The sequence below is a fragment of the Euprymna scolopes genome, chromosome 2, assembly GCF_053919585.1.
Source record: "Euprymna scolopes isolate OS-2025 chromosome 2, ASM5391958v1, whole genome shotgun sequence".
In the NCBI taxonomy this organism is placed as follows: Eukaryota; Metazoa; Mollusca; class Cephalopoda; order Sepiida; family Sepiolidae; genus Euprymna; species Euprymna scolopes.
In genome coordinates this window covers 194,584,697-194,607,140 of record NC_136483.1, presented here as the reverse complement: position 1 = coordinate 194,607,140, position 22,444 = coordinate 194,584,697, and the positions used below count along the sequence as shown (strand labels likewise).

General features: G+C 31.2%; 1 protein-coding gene across 18 annotated transcripts in view; it reads left to right on the top strand.

Moving 5' to 3' along the window:
• Positions 1-22,280, top strand: part of LOC145301055 (cAMP-dependent protein kinase catalytic subunit 1) — a 486,812-nt gene extending 464,532 nt beyond the window's left edge. For all 18 annotated transcript variants that reach the window (XM_080144558.1, XM_080144556.1, XM_080144548.1 and 15 more), the window contains 4 exons: positions 11,233-11,328; positions 13,187-13,309; positions 17,674-17,838; positions 21,327-22,280. In XM_080144558.1, coding sequence (XP_080000684.1) covers positions 11,233-11,328; positions 13,187-13,309; positions 17,674-17,838; positions 21,327-21,452 — 510 coding nt within the window. In that variant the 3' untranslated portion in view covers positions 21,453-22,280. The remainder of the gene's footprint in view (positions 1-11,232; positions 11,329-13,186; positions 13,310-17,673; positions 17,839-21,326) is intronic.
• The last annotated feature ends 164 nt before the right edge of the window (positions 22,281-22,444 follow it).

Genomic DNA, 22,444 nt, shown 5'->3' with positions numbered 1-22,444 from the left:
GTCAATGATTTCTTCTGGCCATTATTAAACTTAGAACTTCATACTTCATAACCTTTTAATAAAGACAGAAATATCCAAAGAAAAGGACTAGAAAACAAAAAATTTCAATTTTTTTATATGAAAGATTTTTTCAGGCCTGGATAATTTTACCCAAAAATAATTATGATTATCAGTTAAACATCTTCAAGAATATGGTTTTTATTTCTTGTATATTTTCATGTGTTAGACTGCTAATAATATTTTCAAATTCAGTTGATTTCTTTTAGATTTAATTTTCATTTTATTTAATATTTGTTTTGTGAAATAAGTTTTACTTTGTGAACAAGTCCAACCAGATTTTCTGGATGCACAAAACTGTAGAATTAGTTATTCAATGCAAATGGGTTGATCCCATCATCAGCATCATCATGAGGTTTTGGTATTTAAAAATGCTAGAAGTGGCTTGGACTCCAGGTGGGCAACATTTCACACTTTCCATGCAATCCGACCCAAAAGATTGATATCAGTCATGTTGCATGCAATGCAATGATTTCTCATGCACTCAAACCAGGTCTTTGGTCGACCACGTACCCTCATATCTGAGATATCCATGCATTTTATTGAGTTGATGCAGGAAGTGGCTTGCTGTACATGAAAAAAATCATCCAATTATCCTCGACCCCCCCCCCCCAAATTAAGCGATTAAATCATTCTTTTAATGACCTGGTCCCTGTTGATTGCAGTGTAATGTTTCTGTGCAGTTCTAGGAGGTCCACCCTCCTAGGCTATGAGAAGAGGTTAGTTTATTGCTAATCGCCTGAGGCATCCTTACCGAGGAATGAAATTAATCATTTGAATTCAAATCTGCATTTTTTATCAGTTTCTTATCCTAGAATTTGAATTTGTATTTTTGTCAGTCTGTCAACCCCAAGTTTTTAATCTGCAATTTTTTTGTTGATCCGTTACGTCCAAGGTTTGAATCTTCCATATTAAATAAATCCACAAATCTCTATATAAACCTCTGTCAGTCTATTTCACTTAATGTTGAAATTGTTTCATTGTCATCATTTCTTGTCATCTATAGCAATGGATTGTGTAGTATGGTTTCTATTTTGACATTATAATCGTGTAAATAGCTTCATACATGCACAAAACTATAAATATAAAATCTTTAAAAATCCAAGATGTTTCCTTCCAGTTTCATAAGGAATGAAATTATACTTGCTGCTAAGGCTTCATTACTCATTCTTTTTTTTAAATATGGTTTTTGCTTTTCAAGAAAATCGATTGACATGGATGATGAAAATTGCATTTAGACAAAAATTTTAGGTCAAATCAAATCTAAGTTTTTGCTAAAATAAATTCATGTTTTTTTAACTTTGTTTTGAAAAGGAAAAATGTTTAAAGCCATTGTTTGTCAGTCCATTGTGCAATTAGATGTCTCAAGTTCACTTGTAATCCATAAATCTTTGAATTTTTCCCACACAAAACTTTGAGCAAATTAATTTTTTTCCATTTATAAATGTGTTGGTCAAACATTTAAAATTATTTTGTCAAACAATCCAAAATTGAATTAGGAAAGTATTAAAAAAAGTATTTTCTTTTTGTGTGTTTAGATGAAGTGGGAGGTGGGGGTAAGATAGTTTGGCAATAAAATACTAGTTATAATGAAATTTATTATAATCTCTAATAAAATTATATGATGATTTCTTGTGTGTCTATGTGTGCAAGTTTTTCCTCGCATGACTTTTATGATTACCCAATGAATTTTTATTTACTGTTTTTCAAACATTTATTAACATAAAAAATGCAACAGCATAAAATGAAATAAAAATGTGAAAATGTTTAAAGAAATTTTAAAATTAACTTCACCAGGTCAGCTATTTTAATCATTTTTTAATAATTGAAACAAATGAATAAAAAAAAAAGGATGAATCACTTTATTATCCAAAGAAATTTGGGAAGATTTTTTTTCTGTTGAATAGAGAAAAAAATCATTTAAAATCCTTGGCAAAATCCTAATTTAATTAAGAGTTAATGTTTTGGAGACTTTTTTCATTGAATAATTTCATGAATATTAAAACATCTTTACAAAATTATAGTTTTATCAAAATTCGGTTCAATTAAGAAATTTATTGATCAAACAATACCATAAAAAATAAATATTATTTTTAAGCTTATGAAAAGAAAATTTAATGCTTGACATGCTGTATATGTACATTTAATTGGAAGAGTAAATTAGTCATCCTCCTCTTTTTTGTTTTGATTTAAAAAAATAAACTTTAAAAGAAAAAGAATTTGAAACTTATAAGGTCTTTTACAATCTGTACTATTTGAGTAAATGAATCGAAAAATTCCATCAACAAACTTGAGCTTATATTTTAATTAATATTTTTATCAGCTTTATTTCAAAATGTTGCAATTGCTATGGTCACGTCACCCGCAGTTAGTCATCTGAAACCCTCCAGTTTCACATCAATTTTGATGGTTCAAGATCACAAAAATGGCGGGGCTCAGTTGATGACAACCTGTACTTCATGGGCAGTAGACAAAAATTAAAACTTATTCACAAAATGTCTAACATCAGTATATGAAACAAAGACAATGCTAATATAACAATGTCTGATTTTCTTCAGAACATTTTGTTTATCTGTTGCCGATTGAAGTCTTTTACTACATGTATTTGATCTTCCAAAATATAGCTGATGCAAAAAGAAGACAAAAAATAGCAAAATATGAAAGGGAAAATTAAATCTGTTTATAATAATTATTTGTTAAAATTTCTCTTCGAAACTGGTTTTGTTTCCAGCATATTTTTCAATAATATTCAGTGTCAGTCAAACATATGCGCACAAACTAGCAGGCGAACATTGTCTAATTTTTATGGCTAAGTATATCAGTTGGGATATCTTAAGAATCAGTACAGCAGAGACTGAGGCCAATATGAATGTGGTGACTTTTTTGTCTATCAGATGGTTGTATATGTTCTGTTCAGCTCTAGGAGGTCCACCTTCTCGAGCTTCTTGCTCTGGAAAGGAGTTAGTTTATTAAAACTGCTTGAAGTGCTGCCATCTGGGAATGCTGATAGGTCAATTTTTGAGTGCGTCATCTCTGGTATGCTAACTTATTCTCACCACCTTCTGGCCTTGTGCCAAATCTTCCTACAATAGGAAGAAAGTAAATACAACATACATACACAAAGTCTCTATTATAGTAAAAATTATATTTTTGTTAATGGGATCCATAACTTTAGAGCTATGTGACCTATCCACCAGCCCTCAGGTGTTAAGATTCAGGTTTATAGAAGGTTGATAAGAAAATTTCTATATTAAACATGCTATAGAACCAAATGTTGACCACAAAAATATAACTGTCACATGGGAAGTTACATTATTACATTGAAGTAGATCTGGTTTAATTGAAATGTTTTGAAATTTAAAAAATTGACAAAATTTATTTTTAAAATGTCAATCATTATCTATATGCTAAAGTTGAGTTAATCACCATTTGTTTTCCTAAGGCCTCCCCTCCTTTATATATTTCAATACCACAAAATGCATGTCACAATGTTTCAGAAGTCTATAATTAGGTTATGTTTGAAAAAAATCCACTTTAATCCCTCTAATTCACCACATTTTGCAATTAATAAAGTGATCCATCTCTAAAATTTTATCACACTCCAACTCTCTCTCTCACTGTATGTTGTGGCTTACCTCTTGCTTTTATTTCATACGATTTCACTCTTACTAGCATCTCTCTAACTGTTTTGCATTTATTTAATAAAGGTTAATCATTATCTCACCACTCTGCTTCCTCCTACCACTTCTACCTCCTCAACAAATGGATAATCGTACTATCTTTCTTTGAAGAAGTTATTCCAAACACCATAACTAGTTTGAAGAAACAATATTTTAGATTACACTTTCAACTTTATTACAAGTCAATTTTCAATTTCCATTAAATAATTAATCTACAGAAAAACTTTTGCTTTTTTAAATAAAAATGTACAAAATTAAAACTCAATTCATTTACATAAAATAAATGTAACTAATTTCAAATAACTCTTTTCCTCCTCTTTACTTCACTTTTTATACTAATGGAGAAAAAAAACCTGATAACTTGTCCCTATCAGAGATGATGACAAACTAATTTTTTTTATTTTTATTTAGAAATTAGTAGCTATGCCAACTTACTTTTTCTAGATTCAAATAATCTAATACAGGCTGAATGAGTGACCCAATGGGTCACTTTTTTTCTTTTTTATTATTTATATGAATAAATAAAAATAATAAAATTTTAAAGATTAAAAATATTTTTTAAAAAAGGTGCATTTTATTTCTCAAATAAAATAAAGACTTTAATTTTAGAATGTAAACTCGCATAATTTTAAAGTTTAACTTATTGAATTTTTTTTTTTTTTTTTGCTTTGAATCGAAATTCATTCTTGATTTCACATATGTCTCTTTTGCATTTGTTTTCTTATTCCTCCATCGTCCTCTGGCAAAGTTCGTCCATTTCCATTCCAATCTGCACAAGATATTCAATTGCTTTCTATTCTAATGTGATTTGAGAGGGTTATTGGGAGAGGGGGGGTGGCATTATTCAAACTATTCTTACCATGGTTGTTCTTTTTACGTTTTAGTTAATGTAGCATCCTACCTTCGTTTCAAGCTTGGAAAACTATACATAATTTCAAACTAAACATTTTATTTAATCTACAAATGTAAATTTACTCTTGTTCCATCAACTATGATTAGATAGAAGTATTAATTATTAGTCATTTATCTGTAGTAAAACTTGAACCTTAGAACTGATTATTAATCAATGCTTTTAACCATTGCGCCACAAATCCTTAACAACCCAAATTAGAATAATAGTAGTCCAGATTGAATTTATTTTTTAATTTTTTGTTTTGTTTTTAGATTTTTCATCACATCTGAGACTTTTCTTTTACTTTTGATTGTTAATTATTCATGTTTAAATTTTTTTTTTTATATAAATTTGTAACATAAAAACAAAACAAAAAAAAACAGTCTCTTAAAATTTAATGTGGATCTAATTTTGTCAATCATGCAGATTTTTAATTTTAAAAAAAAAATTTGCAAGTTAAAAAAATATGATCCTCTTTGGTCTGTCACGCTTAAGTTTGAAACAGCATTTTTCATCATTAAGTGTACAGATTTAATGGATGCATCATAGTTGATCTGTTCTTGTTTTCCTTCCGACGTTATATCTTAGCATGTGGATGAAGAGTGTAAAAATGAAATAAAACTTTCAATAATAATAGTGTAAGTTTTATATAGTCCCCGATGTGCTTCCCATCTCTAGGTGACTGTGCACGCGCACCGTGATTGCAAATTATTTAAACACGTGAAATTATCGCCTTTTAAAAGTCACTCATGATTTTGTTATTTTTCTCTATTTGATAATCATTTTCATAAATGTCACTTTCTGTTTGCTTTTTCATTTTTTTTTTTTTTTTTTTTTTTTTTTTTTTACTTGGTAACATATGCTACGATAATCCCACCATCATCACCACCACCACCACCACCACCACTATCATGACTTCATTCTCCACCTTCAAATCTCCTCTTCCTTCTCCTCCTCTTCCTCGTCTTGGCGGGACTCAAGGCAATAATAGCTAAAATCTCACACGGAATGGGTCATGACACCTGAATAGATACATATAGATGCGACAGAGTTTTTCACTTTTTCACTTAATAATCCACTTTAGACAAACTTTACTAAAAAACACACCCACTCTTTCGAAGATTGTTCACTGCACTGTTGTTGGGAATGAGGTTTTCTACTTAAACTCTCCACGATTTCAATTGTGTCTGCAAATAATTAAAAAAAAAAAAAAAAACATTTTTTAACTAAAAACCTTTTTCTTTTGGAATTTGGTTCACTTCCAGTTTCTAATCTTTAAAAATAAATTAAAAAATAAATTTTTTATCCTTTTTTTCTCTTTTTCTTCAATATGCTACTAATCATTCTGTTTTTTTTATTTATTTATTTATTTTGTTTATTTATTTTATTTTTTTTTTTTTTTTCAGGACCTTTTGGTAACTAGTCACAAAAATTTCATTGTAGAAGAGAATTTAGCAAATCTTGTGACACCTATATCTGTGAATAAACAAACGTTACAATATTCTTTTTACTTGCTCCATTCAAATGTTGGCATTAATTTGAGATTCCTTGTAAGAATCATGTACTCACTAGAAGGATCATGCAAATGTTGCCAACAAAAAGCAAACTTTTGATTTACTTTCGGCAACTTTGTAATTCTTGCTTCGCTTATTTTGTCCTTTAGTCCTCACATTCCATGAGCGATGTTGTTGATAAAGGAGGAAGAATTGCTGTTTTCTAAGGCAGAATTCATCCACATAACACTTATTGCTGCTTAGTTTTTGACCTTGAAATGTTTTTTTTTGTTGTTTTTTTAATCTTCCTACATCAAATAGCTACCTGCAATGTCTGGAGTTATTTCCATAAAAAAAGATACGCTAGCAAAAGTGATACTATATCTTCAATAGAACTCTAACACAGAATGTCATGATCACAGTTTGTGCTGATAACACTTGCCACTTTTTATTTTCAAATATAATCATTAATCAAATCAACTATTCATTAACTGAAAATCTCAAATTCGTGAAAAACAAACCAAAATGTTTTTAATCTTATTTATTCTTCATAGCGATCACTTGTGATTTCATTCATGAATTAAATACCAAATGAAAACATTACTTTTCCATATTGTTTTTACATTTTAAAAAATCCTATATGCAAAATATTAGTTGCTTTGAAGAATAATACTGATAAAATATTGTTTTCTAGCAACTGATAGTCCAGACAAAATCATGTGTGAAAATTTGATGATCCAAATGACATCAGATTAGTTTACTGGGCAGTGAACTGATAGCTGTATGTGTAGCATATCATCCATTTACTTATTATGCACCTGCTGGTGGTAGTCTCTTCTAAATTTGAGATTAAGTTTAAATTTAACCCTAGTTAAGACTCCAGTCAAATTCAGGTAGCAGCTGTGGTGTTAAACATAAATGTTGGTTGAGTTCCGGCAAAGAAAACATTGAGTAACATTTAATTCCATGTAATTTGGCAAAAAATAAAGCAACCGTGTTTCAGTTGCCATGTAGGGAAAGGGTGGTAGAAATTTATACAGACATCGATGCAGTAGCTCAGCACTTGTCCAAATTCATTCTGAATTGTTGTGTTGTTGGTGCATTTATTACTTCTCTTGGAAATCTATTCTATGGTTTAAGGATCCTGATTGAGAAAGCAACTCTTCTCCGGTTTAATTGTTCCAGTTTTTAACAATCCCTGGTGGTTTAAAGCCATAGTAGGTATATAATTAATGGGTTTGTTGATGAATTAAGCTGAAATCGGATTGTCTAGCAAATGAGTTACTCTGACACTGGAACCAAGGGTGTTGGGAAATCAGTGTTATACCTGCATGTATTTAGGAGTGTGAACGAATTAAAGTTATAATCATCATCGTCAGTTATTGTAATCTCTAACCCTGACACTCTAATCCAAGTGATACTAATTTTTGTGATGGTTTCAATGGTAAAAATTTACCATCCCCAAACCGGGGTTAGCCATCATATTTAACCCATGTTTCATTGGTATACGAAGTGATAAAAAAAATTAGCCTTTATCTGACATGACCAATCATAACCATCTTTCGATGTATTTTAGGTTTAGGGGTTTCTTTCTCCAACAGGAATAAAAGGTCATCTTTCCTAGATATATTAGCATTGGTGCAAATATAATATTCACACAATGTGATTTGAACAATTTTAATCCTTGTGATAATTATTATATCACAATAGTTTCTCTTTTTGGGTCGTTTTTATTTTTATAAATGTATTTCTCTCTTTGTTTAACATATTTTTTATGTTTGATTAAATATTCTAAAGATTGGAATCAAATGTTTGAATTACTAATTCACTAAAAGAAATGAGTCTACTTTTATAGGTGATTGATTACATGTAAACAATATAAAAAAAAGTTGACGTGAAAAAAGAAAGTAAAAGCAAAATGTTTTAACCTTTACAATCGATGATCAGTTTTGCATAAGAATTTCACATAAAATGATCACCCAAAAATCGGACAGTATTTTTTAAATACCATCTTAAAAAATGCTGTTTCGAAAGTGGATGATAATTACTGCCTGGTGGCCCAGAAATGGGTGATCATTTTATGTTAAATTTATATCCTCATTCAAGTAATTCCTCATTCAAGTCTATTTTTATTTCTACAACGATTGTTTCAAATATATTTTCCTTTGAACTGATTCCCTTTACTGCAAGAAAAAATAAAAAATAAAGAGGAGTGATATTTTCAATTCCGTTTGTTTCTTGGTGTTCTTGACATTTGCAAATCTGATGGAAGGTCAAATCCACTGTTTTGTATCTGAAATCCTACGTAGGAATTTTGCATCTGTTATTTTCTTGCAGTCCACATCAAATTCACATCTTTGTCTTTGTTTAATGTGTCTTTTCTACATCTGATGTGGATTGCACATTGGCAAAATGATGATCTTCAAGAAATTCTATCGTACCAATTTTGATGCAGCATTGTTTTATGTAAGGTTTTTACTAAGTCACTTGAAGTTTTCTTCGGTCTGACTTTTTCTTCATGAACTGAGATACATTTCATCTATTCATCAGTCCAGAGCTTTGTTTAACATACCTATACGACCACAAACAGGTGTAATACATGGCCAACTCTAATCTGGACAATTACAGTCTCTGTAGCGATGAGTCAGAATTATGTGTGTAGCTAAGATTAATATTACAATCCTCATTCCAGTCATTCCCTTGCATCTTCAGACTGAATGGGAGATGAGCATTCATTCGCATGCAGCATTACACTGTGGAGATAACTGCTGTAAACTCTATCTCATCATAGCAAGTGAACGTGAATGATGGCTTAAAATCGAAAGAAATAAACAAAACTTTCTTCCTGCAAATCTGATTCTTTAAAATCTAAAGTTGAAATCCTTATAAAACATTTTCTATCAGATTTCAATCATGTTGAAATTACATCATGTTGCAATTGCATCATGTTGAAACGTGGATTCTCTTCAGATCACTGAAGTTAAGCAACTTTGAGGCTAGACAGTACTTAAAGGAGGTACTGTACAAGAATATCAAGTTCCTTGTCTTTACAACCATTTGTAAATGTACCTTTGGAAAAAGATATGAATCAACCTCCCTCTAGCTATGTGTTAAGTCATGAGATAGACTTTAAGAGCAGGAAAATTCTGAAATAACACCAGCATTTCTTTGAGTTGTTTTGAAATCTCCCTTGTCACAGAATTCTAGCAAATGTGGTTGGAGATTGAGCATTTTTTGCTTCACTATAAACCCCTCATTGCGCAAACACCTTTTCAGGGGCTGTCCATTGTCTTTTGGTGTAGAAGACCAGTTTTGTCAAAAAAAAAGAAAATTAAACTAAATATTTCCCGAATCCTGTTTTATTCTTTGATTGTTTTCTTTCATTTTTTTTCATTTTAATTTCTTATTTAATTTTGATTTTCAAGTTATAAATTATTGACTTTTATTTCAGTTTTTCGATTTTAATTTTTACAAAAGAAATTATCAACTGATTGCTTTTAATTATTGTATTTAATTTGCTGAAAATCTTGGTTACTGATTTGTAATGGTCTCCCACCACCACCGTCTCCATTCCCAATAATTATGTGTTTAATATAAAATGTACTCAAACACCTTCATATCGGAAAAAAAATTTGAATTCGTTTTCTTTTTCATTCAGTTTCATTAAAGGGTTCTTCTGCGATAATGAATGAACCTGAAAAAAATCAAAAAGTAAAAATTATTTTTTTCTTCTAAGGACTTTTTTTCTTAAGAACTCTTGTGGATCAAGCAAAATCCTTCAAACAAATCAATATCATTTGAGGTTTAAATATCACAGGAACTAATTATTAGGTTGTGAAAACAATGTTTTAGAATTCTCTGTATATAAAAATGGTTGATTTGGTTTTATGGCATGTCAACCATCACGGGTCATTTTATACCAAAATCATAAATAGGTTTGCTAATTCACAAACAAAAAGAAATGAGATTCTACATTTTTAATTGCTTACATGTAAACAGCTTAAAAAAAAGGGTCTCTAAAAGAAATAGAAAAAATGTAAATTTAACATAAAATTGTCACCCACTTCTGAATTAGATAACGTTTTCTAAATATTAATCTTAAAAACATTGTTTTGTATATAATTGGTTCATAATTTGTTTTATAGGTGGATATTTTATAAACAAATAGTCTGTAAACGATTTAATTTAACCTATGATTTTCAATCCAAGTGGAGCTGAGAGTAAGTGTAACTAGAGTGTGAATCTATGCTCCTCCAAAATTAAGGCCTTAGCACTAGATGCACTTCAGTGTAATAACTAGGGCCGTGTATGCAAATTGTATATACAATTGTATTTGATAAATATGATTTATTGAGAGCAAAAAAGTCGAAAAGAGTTCAAGCTATTTAACTGGGTAAATATTGTTTGTACAAGTTCAAAATTTTTCTGTTAACGTTTTGTTAAAGAGTAAGAAATTGACAATGTTTTATCATTATCATCCATTTTATCATCTTATTTCTCTTCGTCAGGGGTTTTCTGACAGCCTGCCATCTCAATTTCCTAGCTTAGAAATCTAGAATATTGATTTCATTCAAATTTCACTGTCTAGAATCTTTTCTGATGGTCTACATCCAAGTTTTTTTTTTGGTCATCCAACTATGACATTTTATCTCAAAATCTCTCTGCATTTTCTCAACTCAAGAGTCGTTTCACTCAACATGACTTAAACTAATATTGCTGACTGATTGTCAAAAGTTCAGTAAGTTTTGGTGTATTTAGCTTCGCCGACACAATAACAGTTTATATGCAGAGTCTGATCTTAACATTGCATATCCATTTGTTCTTTGCTGTTATTATGCTGAAGAAGTGCAAAAAAAAAAGCAATGAAGTGATCACGTTGGTTTGTTGCTATAAAAATAAACTAAAAATGTAAAAGCACAAAAAGGTGGTTTGCCAAATGTAATTTCTGTTTTTTTAAAACAAAAAAAAAACTTGTGCAAAATACACCCTTCCAATCATTTCCCCTCCTCACCCCGACAAAATCAACATTGACAATCATAAAATTATTTGTCTTGAATTATTATTTAACAAATTGAATTTGTTTTAAATGTTGTTTCTTTCTTCCTATCAGGTAACAGATTTTGGTTTTGCGAAACGAGTCAAAGGAAGAACTTGGACATTGTGTGGCACACCAGAATACTTGGCTCCAGAAATTATCCTCAGTAAGGTAAGCTTGGAAGAAGATCTCAGGATATGTGGATTGTGTCGACACTGAAATTCAAGGTTTCTTTTTACTTGCCTTTCCACGAGGGCAGAGTTAGACACATGGTTGGTTTTTGGTGTAAGGAAAGTGTAACTTCTCAGAAAAATGCACGTTTAGATTGTGACAAAAATTTGTTTCAGTTTAGAAGATACTACACTTTGATCTTAAACAAAAGCTTGAAACTGAAAACATATACTAAAGCTGACTCGAACATTGTTTTTCTTCTTTTTTTATTTTTTTGTGGGGTGGGGGGGCTATATACTTTTAATTTGCACAAAATACATGTTAAAATATGTTAGTTCTGGGGTTGACTTATGTTTGAAATGTTTTAATTTTAACTGAACAAGTCACACATCTTAACTGTGTTTCTCTCACTCTGTTGATTCAATCAGTCTCCAATATTTTTTAATGTCTTTACAAACATTAAAAAAATCCAGTTTGTTTTTCTCGTTTGTTTTTTTTTTTTTTTTAATCATTAATGAGAAGTTTTGATATTTCATTTTTCAAATTTTCTTAGAAACAAAAATTTAATGACAAACTTTGAAACAATTGTAAAGAATCTTTATATTTTGTTTTGGTTAGCTAAATGTGTACATACACACAAAAATGTGACTGAAGGGAACACATTTTTGCTAGGTTGTGAAAATGTCATGTGAAAAACCATTAAACACTGATCCTCTAGGGAAGAGATAATTCCTGGGAGGGTGATATCATGACAACAGATGAGATAGTACACTACCCCCCCCCCCCACATACACACACACCTCCTCTTAAAGATAACCCATGGGAAAATTGTTTCATAGTAGCGGAACATATACTACATTACTCTCTCCTTTAAAGAAGCATGTAATATTTGAAAGGATTTGCTCCACTTCCTTAAAAAAGGAGGTAATTCCTGGGGACAGTCTTATGATAACCGAAACTATGCTGCCGATACCATTAAATGATAATGCAATAATGGATTTAATCTGGTATATATATATATTTTTTTTTTAAATGCTTAGATATAAAAACAATTTTTGATAATTCTTGAGCCTTTTGGTTAAGATTAAAGTGTACTATCTATTCTCAGCATCCCATTTTACTATCAATAAAACTATTGCACATATATAAAGTCAGTTGTGTTTTCTGTGATACAAGCGTTGATTGAATTTTAAAATATGTATGAAATACATTTGAAACAAACAAATATTTTCATATTTCGTTGTAATTTGGCTTTCAAATGTATCTTATACATAGATATATATATAAAAGGAAATATGACAATATAAATTACAGAATATTAATTTATTAGAAACTCTTTCAAAAAATTGTCTTCCGTTTTCCTGCTTTCCAACTGACTACAATATGGTTGTTTTCAATTCTAACGTAAACAAGTTCTTGATGAGCCGTTCCACTTAACAAATTTACTGAATTTCCATTACTAACGATTACTATATTGTCCAATTTCTACTGTACACTCTTTAACCCTTGGCCTTGATAAGTGGTGATGCCTATGTAAAAAAAAAAAAATATGCCAATTAGCAATACTCAAAGCTGCTTATGGTCCCACATAAAAATTTCTGTCCTGATCTTAATGAGATACCAGTTCATAAATATTCCATTTCATTAAGTATTTTAAAGACTTGGCGGGGAAGTGGGGGACGACATTCCATTTGAAAATTCAAATATTTCAGATTAAGCAATTAATTAAGCAAAACTTTTTTTCTCATCCTTTTTTTTTTTTTTTTTCTTGTAGAGTAGTTACAAATAATTTAGAAATTGTTTCTCTTCATTTTTCTTTTTTTAACTAATATGTTGGATTTCTCGGTTTTCTGCTTAGGGCTATAACAAAGCTGTCGACTGGTGGGCACTTGGCGTGTTAGTATATGAAATGGCTGCAGGGTATCCACCTTTCTTTGCTGATCAGCCCATCCAGATCTATGAAAAAATTGTATCAGGCAAGGTAAGAAAAGTTTTGATTCTTGTCCTTAATAAATAAAATATCCCTACCTAGCGTTGCCTGGGAGTAGTCTTATTTCCATTTAGTTTTAATTTTTTGTTTTTGTTTTTAATTTTTTAAAAAAATTTGGAAAGTTACAGGTACATTTAATTATTATAGTATCGTTTGATCATTGTAACCTCTGACCTTCTTTAGGTGTATCCATAAGGAACAATGGCATAACAGTTAAAGTACTAGGTAAAAATTCAGTGATCCTCTTCTGAGGGTTAAAGATTTAATCTTCAATGCGGATAGTATTCAAAATACAATTACCAATTACATGAGACTTCTACCCTGTCATGGCTGACAGAATGAAAGCATGCTACTCCCGTGGATTAAATAAATAGTTTCAAGTTGGACAGATTCCTGAGTTTGGTAAAATATCAATCCTCATTTCAAAAATTCAGAACCATCTTTTTGAATGTAAAAAGTTTCCAAAACTTAAAATCTTTTAATATATCAGGATTTGCTGAGAAATTTAAAGCCAACTTAAATGATTTTTTATTTGACATTACCTTTCAAATTTTAAACAGTCGCAGAGTAATTCATTTTTTTTTTTTTTTTTTTTTCACACAAAAGATTAGAAGGAAAGTGCATTTTGGTAGATTTAATTTTGTAATTTATCTTTTAAATTTTTTTTTTTTTTTTAAGTTTAACTTTACACTATTGTATTTTTTATTTCAATCAATAATCAATTAATATATAAGAAGTTAGTCATGTTCTTGAAGTTAGACCTAAATAACATTGTATTTAACAAATCAATATTTTATTCTGCCTAACCAGTCATTTATGTAAATTTTCAGTCTATTTTTCACATAAATCTCTTTAAAAATCCAATTACTTTCATCAATTATATTCTATCCGACTTGATATTTCCTTGAGTAGAAAATTCCAGATATGAAATTTTCACTTAACTAATCAGCTTCATTTCATTAATGAAATGACTGAGTTTATTACCATTTGCAAATGGCTACCAAAATTTGTTCATGTATGAATAATGCCACAACACATTTTGGTTGACTTAATTATGCAACCAAACATTAGAAGGATATTTCTCTTCTTATTCTATCATTATTAATGTTGTTATTTTCGATGAAACCCATTCTCAAACTCTAAATATTTGACAATGAATACACTGCTTGTCCAGAATAAATTTATTTCCACACATTTAAATATTCACTCTAAGATAAATCATCGCCTCTTTCTCCATAACATGACTCCTGATTTATTGAACTGTATTTGATACTTGAACCATTTAAATGCTCACACAGAATATGGTGTGCCGTTCCCTAATCAGGGTGATCCGCATGATGACTTGTAACCAACACTAAGTCGTGATTAGAATCCAGATATATCTGCTCTCGAGATTAGGTTGATGGCTCCAACTGTTACATCTGAGTCACTTATGATGAGATAGGAATGAGTCGGATGATTGCAATATTCATATCCATTTCAGTATCCAATCGACTATCATACCTCAAATAAGCACTGGAGCAAAATAGGCTTTCACGCTGAGAAAGGGGCAACTACTACTACTACTACTGCTGCTACCACACTACTACTAATGGTAGTTTAACTGGAGAAGCTGCAATTTGATAAGGCTGAAATCCTTGTCATAAAATCACCTAAGATCTTCCCACCACAAGAGAAGATTCTTATTGTTAATTGATGTTAGCCAGATAAACTAACCTGACGGTGATAGTTGCAAACTGTAGAGTAGCATATCTGGCGTATTATACAAAGGATGTTATTTGACCCAACACCCAATATTGAAGGTCCATGCTCCAGTATTGAACTAAATGTTTCATGCGGGACACTTTGCATAAGCTGGTAAATGAGGCCAATGTAATTGAGCCTTTGTAAAACAGTATTAACTCACTATCTGAGATTGAATGTAAAGTACATCCATCACTCTGACATTTCACAGCAACAAATAAGTCTGTGGTTGGTTAATCTTTATGTAAAACGAATAAGACAAATATTAACAAAATCTTAAAATATTATCAAACAAAAATATGAAAAACCTTTTCTTAAAAGATTGGCACAAATAACTTTCATAAAAAAACAAATCATTTTCACATTAAGAATATCAAAAATAAATTCCATGCTTGAAAATTACATTCACAAAAATAAAGCATCCATAAACTATTTTATGACACTAAATGACCAAACAGTTATTAAAACAAAGTGAAGCCAAACTTGTGATTGTAATTATTTTCATTCATACCATAATGAAACGTAAAATGGTTAATGTCAGAATTTTTCAAACTGTCCGTCCTGATCCTTCAGTGACTTGCTAAATGAATAAAATGTATTTTGACAAAATAAAAAAACAAGGACATAAATCGGTCATGAAACTGCATACCTCCACCTGACAACGTAAGGATAGGCTTATCTCAGCCATACTTCTTTAAGCCAAAAATATGTGCTGGAATCGACAATTAAAAATCTATTTATCTGATCAGACTAAAGTTTTTTGTGATGGTTGTTATCAAAAGCATCAGATCCAAAAGATTTTACTATGTCAAAATTTCAACCATGATTGAATATTTTAGAATCAACAGTTCATGTCATAAAAAATGCAGGACTTCATTGGCTACAATATAGGCCAAGTAGTGAGTCTATGATGACTAGAACTAAAGTTATCACCAAGTGTGACCTTTCCATAACCTCGAGCTAGATATTACAAAATTAAATCAGTTTCAAGTTAGACCATAAATGATATTTTAACCAAGTTTGGTAATGATTGATCAAGCAATAAAGACGTGTGGTTGTACGTAAACATAATGACAAATTTGATCGAAAATATAGCGTCCTCATTGACGGGGGTAAAAATGAATAAAACCAAACAAATGCCCTGACTGTTAAGATTAAAATATAAACAACTTTAAATATCAGGTTGCTCTCATAAATTGTAAGTTTTATTTCATTCACGCGTAATAAGCAAATACAATCAAAATCTTATGCAAAAAATTTTTTAAATACGTAAGCACAATCGAAATAACAATAGGATCAACCTTAGTAATCAAGCGTTTCTTACTATTTTCCTTGGCTACAAATGTATCAAACAAGTTTAGTTCAATTTTAGATTTTGATAAAATGCATTTTGACAAAACAAAGAACAGCGATATAAGTCAGTAATAAAACTGCATACCTTCGCTGACAATGGAAGGATAGGCTTAATGTCACTTTCTCTTATCTTGAATTTTTATCATAAAAAATATTGATCCATAATTTCCCAATTTTTTCTTTTACATTAATTTTATATTATTACAAATGAACTGATACATTACCAATATTTGTGGATTGTAATTAAAATGGTTGCGAGGTTGTCTTCATTTGATGAATTGCAATGCAACATTTGATTCTTTTTGTGCATTGAAAAATGTTGGCTTACATGTAATGTATATCAATCGTAGTATTCATGCTCTGAAATCATTAAAGTGAAACTTTCTTTTTTTGTCACCTTTTTGTCGGAGTTAATACATTTGAGAATAAAGGAGAATTAAGTGGATATGACTTTGAGAAGAAGGTAATGGGTAGAGAAATGTAAGACGTGTTCTAATAACTTTTTCTTGATGCTCATTTTAATACAGTTTGATAAAGTTGTACAAAAATAACTCTTACAGATATAATCTGTAATTGATTTTAATTGAAATCTCGTATCCAGTGTAGATAGGTAGTATCACTAGTAGTTTCTTATATTTGCCTCAGTACTTCAATACAGTCATTTGTTGGATGTTATGCTGTAACGTCATTACTTTTCATATTCTATCGATAGCTATGATCCAATTTTGATGCATTTCCAGACTTGTTTTTAATTAAATTTTAAGTCTTGGATATGTAGAGCAAATGAGATGAGAATGACATGATTGATGTGTAATGTAAGTCAGGCTTAGATCTGATGACCTCAGAGGAAGTTTAAATCTGGACAGTATAGGGAGATGTATGCAGACGGTGTGGTCACGTTGAAAGAATAGATGGAAGATCTTAGGTTAGCAGATATAGAACAGTTATGATATAGCAAAGTTAGTTAGCAGGAAAAGGTCAAGGAAGGATGAAGTTGTGAGCAAGAGATAGGTTTCCTTGGAAGATATCTAACTAGATAGATTATTTTAAAATGTAGATTAATATGAAAGTCAATTTCTAAAAGCTATCCAACATATGCCAACATGTAAAAACTGACGTCAAACCAATGATGGTTACGTAATTTGCAAAATTTGAAATTTTCTTTATTGAGAAAATTCTTAGAATAAGTTTTATTTTTTTTTTTTAAAATAACCCTTTGCTCACATATCACAAAGGTACGTCTTTTCATTTCTTTTCAGGTGCGGTTTCCATCCCACTTCAGCTCAGATCTGAAGGATTTATTGCGCAACTTACTGCAAGTAGATCTAACCAAACGATACGGCAATCTGAAGAATGGTGTGAATGATATAAAAAATCACAAATGGTTTTCTATTACAGAATGGATAGCCATCTATCAAAAGAAGGTAACACAAATTTTCATGATGTCGAAATAATAAAAAGAAACAATTTTTTTTTTTTTTTTTTTTCAAGCAGCCAACATACAAATAAAAAAAACTTTATTACTGTTGGTGAACAATGCAATAGGTACAAGTTCATATGGAGAATGGTCTGGGTCTTTTTTTGTTTTGAGGCGTTGAACTTTAAAGAAATCACAGAAAGTATGTTCTTATACAAATATGCGGATTATTGCACACAAACAAAAATATGAAAAACCTTAAGTTAAGCAAGGTGGAGCCTGTTCAGTATTAAAATGAATGACCATTTGAGAATTCCAGGTGTTGTATTTTCTCTCAGCTTATCTTGGCATTTTTTCCAGTCATTCTGGACTTCTCTTTGCCATTGGACTCAAGCAGTGCCGATTCAGGAGAGGTGTGGCTGGGGATTATCCAACAGATTAATTTTTTGCATTTATAATTTAAATACAATTTCTAGCATATGACCCCCGTGGCTCACATATATATAGCATAATCTAATTTTCACAAACTCTTTGCATTAAATTAGGCTGTATTTCAGTAATAATGTGTTGAATTTTGTCTTCCAAGTGGTCTATTGTTTGGTTTATCAGCATAGACATGGGACTTTGCATATCTCCAAAGAAAATAATCTAATGGGGTTAAATCGCATGACCGAGGCGACAAGTTGACAGTTTCATTTCATGAAATTTATTCATCAAATGTTTCTCTCCGTAAATTGTTTGTATCATTTGCAATTCGTAACCACTGCTCGAGTGTTTGTTCATGATGAATTGTCAAATGAAGCTGAACTCAAAATAACCAATAGTTGCCAAATTTGCAATTAAAGAAAATAGTTGTTGATCTGAAGTTTATCGCTTCAAAAAAAAAACTTCAATATTAAACTATTGTAATCGTTGAAGTTATTATTGCCTTCATTGATATGCTACTTGAGATAGTTCAAAATTTATAAAGAAAGGAATTTCAGTATTTTCTCTGCAACATTTCTCGTCAATAACAATTTTATGATGACGTTGTTGAACATCACTCATTTGAAATGAATCAGATGATTATTGTTAGTATCCATTTCACTGATATCTTTCTCATTAGAATTCTTTATAGAAAAACATCAAGTACTTATGAGAGGGACTACGTGAAAGTTGCCAATATTTCTACATGAATGTGTTTCTGTGGAACAAACTGGATTGGAGGTGTTACACCCACGTTATCATGGTTATCCCTAAGACTGTGTTGAAGATTGCTCATTTATTAGGCCGTATCTGTAGAAGCCATTCTACAATTCTTTCTAGCGTGTTGAAAATCCATCATAATCTTTGCTCGAATTTATTTCTGTCCTGGCTGTGTAACATCAGTAACTTTAACTTGTCCGACATTTTTTAACAAAAAAGATTTTCTATTTAAAAACTATGATTAATAGCATTTTCTTCATCTTGTATATTATTTTATCATGCACATGCATGTAAAAAAAATTACAGAAAAAAAATTCATGTGTTTATATATTCATAGAAAATAACGATCAATGAAGTTGACGAAAGAAAATGTCTCTTTTGCATGATGGAATATAAATGACACACATTAGTCTTTATTATAGTGGAAGATTCTGAAATCTACTGTAAACTTTTTTGATGATCAATCCAATTATGTGACTTTCGTTGTCTTTCAAACTGAAAACTTACTAATCTGGAGCAGCTGAGAACTATTTGCTGTGACCTGTAGCAACTAGACATTGGTTGGCGATGACAGATCAAATTCAGACTTGGATGAAGTTCATGTGTACATAAACAAAAGAATTTGAAAAAGTAGGAAAATCTTGTAAAATGTGATCTCTTGATTTGAGAACGAAAGGTTGACTGTCGATCATGTCAGGCAACACTAATCAGCTCAGAGTTGTTCTACTTTCTAGGAAAGGGGGAGGGTAGTGAGAATTCCAACATGGACAGTTGAGTTCAGGAGTTTGATTTAGGCATCACATGCAACAAGAGTTTGTTTCTTTAGCAGCAAGACAGTTTTAATGTGTGAACTAGCAAACCTTGCTTTGGGAACAATAGAAATTCCAATGACTTTGTGCCTCATCCACAGGTGAAATAAGAAACATCCTCAACCTTCTTTCGCTGCTGCGAATGACCTTGTGCCACCCACATTGCTCAGTTTTTGCCAACCAATGTAGATGAAAGCTGCTGTTATCCTGCACCTGGTGACAAGTTTTAAGCTGTGACCAACTACACTCAATGACCTCTGATGACAGATATTTTCTAAAATGACCTTGATTTTCGAATAATTGATCTTGCAGTGTTTAACAAATGTAAATATGATCTTAAATAAAATGGTTTTAAGAATAAACACTTCAAAGTGATTTTTGTTAAAATATATTTCTAATCGTTAATCTTAATTTCAATTAAATTAATATCACCAATTGACTTTTGACACTGGTGTCATGAAGTTCAGAATTTGTTTTATATTGAATTCTTTAATATTTATATTCATCTGAATTGTTGAAAATTTAAATTTGACATTTTTTTTCCGTCATTTGAAGGGGAAGGTCTTTTGATTCTGTTGAAAGCTGCAATATTTCTTAAAATGCATCCATTAAATCTGTGCATTTAGCAATGAAAAATCTAGCGCATCCTTAAGCATGACAAATAGACAGTTTCTTGTAGAGATGTGTGCTTTTTTCCATCTGGCCTATGGTGATGAAGCCGCTTTTTTTTTTTTTTTTGTACAATATGTAAATAGAAAGTACGCTACCCAATCTCTCTCGGTCGTCAACCAGAAATGGTAACACAGTGCTTTTGCCACCAAACATGTTATAAAAAAAAATGTTGGTTAATTTTTGCAGATTCATAATGTCTTTCTTATCGAAGCACGTTTTTGTTGTTCTATTAATGCTTGCTACTTGATGTCACATAAGCATGAGGATTGCTGAGTTAGAAGATAGATGGTTTAACTCTGACTCCAATGCCTAGATTTTCAAATATTCTGACCCCGACTCCATATTTTAAAGTCTTGCAATGTTCAGACTATTGATTCTTCTGAGATTAAGAAATGCAACTTCAACTTCTAACATTCTTATGACTCTCAACTCTGCAGCTCTGCTAAACACAGGAAATGGTCATTTTTTTTTTTTTGCATACATTTTGACCTAATGCACTTTGATGCATGTTGAGCTGTAGTTTGAAGATATTGTGAAGTGAACTATGGCCACTGCTGTGTATTCTTACGAGAAAGGAAATGAGAGTTCACTAAAACCCCATGAGCCCAATGATCATCATAAGACATCTCTATCTCTTTTTCATGCAGTCCACATTCAACAGTTCATGTGTTTTTCATTTGCTGATGCACTTTCTCCCTGTTTTGCTCCGATGGTGCAGTTAACTCTATTATGAAGGCACTGTTGGATAGATGTAATGTTGTATTTAAAATAGGATTTTTGCAATTTTTTTTCTTTTTGCTAATTTTTACCTGTTTTATCATTTCTTTAGGTTGATGCTCCTTTTATTCCGAAATGCAAAGGTCCTGGTGATGCCAGTAACTTCGATGATTATGAAGAAGAGCCTTTGAGGATTTCCTCTACGGAAAAGTGTGCGAAAGAATTTGCTGACTTTTAAAGGGATGCTAAAAATCTTTATCCCTGCGGGACAAACAAAACAAACAAAAAAAGACAAAACAAACCCTTCATTCTATTTAAACCATGTTTTTTTTTCTGGTCTGACGTTTTGTACCCCCTTCGCCCCCTCTCCTCCTTCCCTTTCCCCCTTTGTAAACGCTGTCGACATTTGCAGAGTCAGCATCATCAGCATCTTAGGGAATTTATTTGCATCTCTTGTGCAATAGGACTCCTCCTCCATATGACGACAACATGCACATCAACTGCAAGGAGGTGTTGTCTCGATGCACACGTGTACATACACACACACACACACACACACACACACAATGTAGCTGCTCTGACGCAAAGCAGGAACTTTTGGTTCTGGTCCCTTTTTTCTTTTTTGTTTTTTGTTGTTTTTTTTTGTGAAGGGAGCCATTTAACTGCTGGATGTAGGGATTGGGGGCGGGAGATGTGGAAGTGCAGGGGGAAGCATGTATAATATTGGGCGCCCTAATCTACTAACCCTAACCTATACAAAAACACTTTCCGTTTTTTTTTCTCTTTTTTTTTCTCTCTGATTCTCAGAAAGAATTCAAAATTAATAATTTCCATCTTTCTTTGATGAAAAAGAAGAAAAAAGTTTAACCCTCTGCACCCCCTTTCCCTGCTCTCCTGAAAATAGAACCGTTCTCTTTCTTGGAGGACAGTTTTAGTTTGGCGCCGACTTAATCGGATCTGCTTCCGTTTGATCTTTCCATTTGGTTGATGTAACAAAAATAAGTTTCCCTACTGTCTGCGGCAGTGGAAGTTCCGAGATTTATTGGCGGAGATTTTCGAAGAAAGCTTACATCCATCCAATCTAATTTTCCATGATTTGAAATTTAAAATACAAAATTAAAAAAAAAAATTTTTTAATATAAAAAACTTAAAATTAAAAACACAAATGTACAAAGTTGTCCGAATCTAAAATCCCAGCATCTGCACAAGACTTATTTTCCCAATTATTAC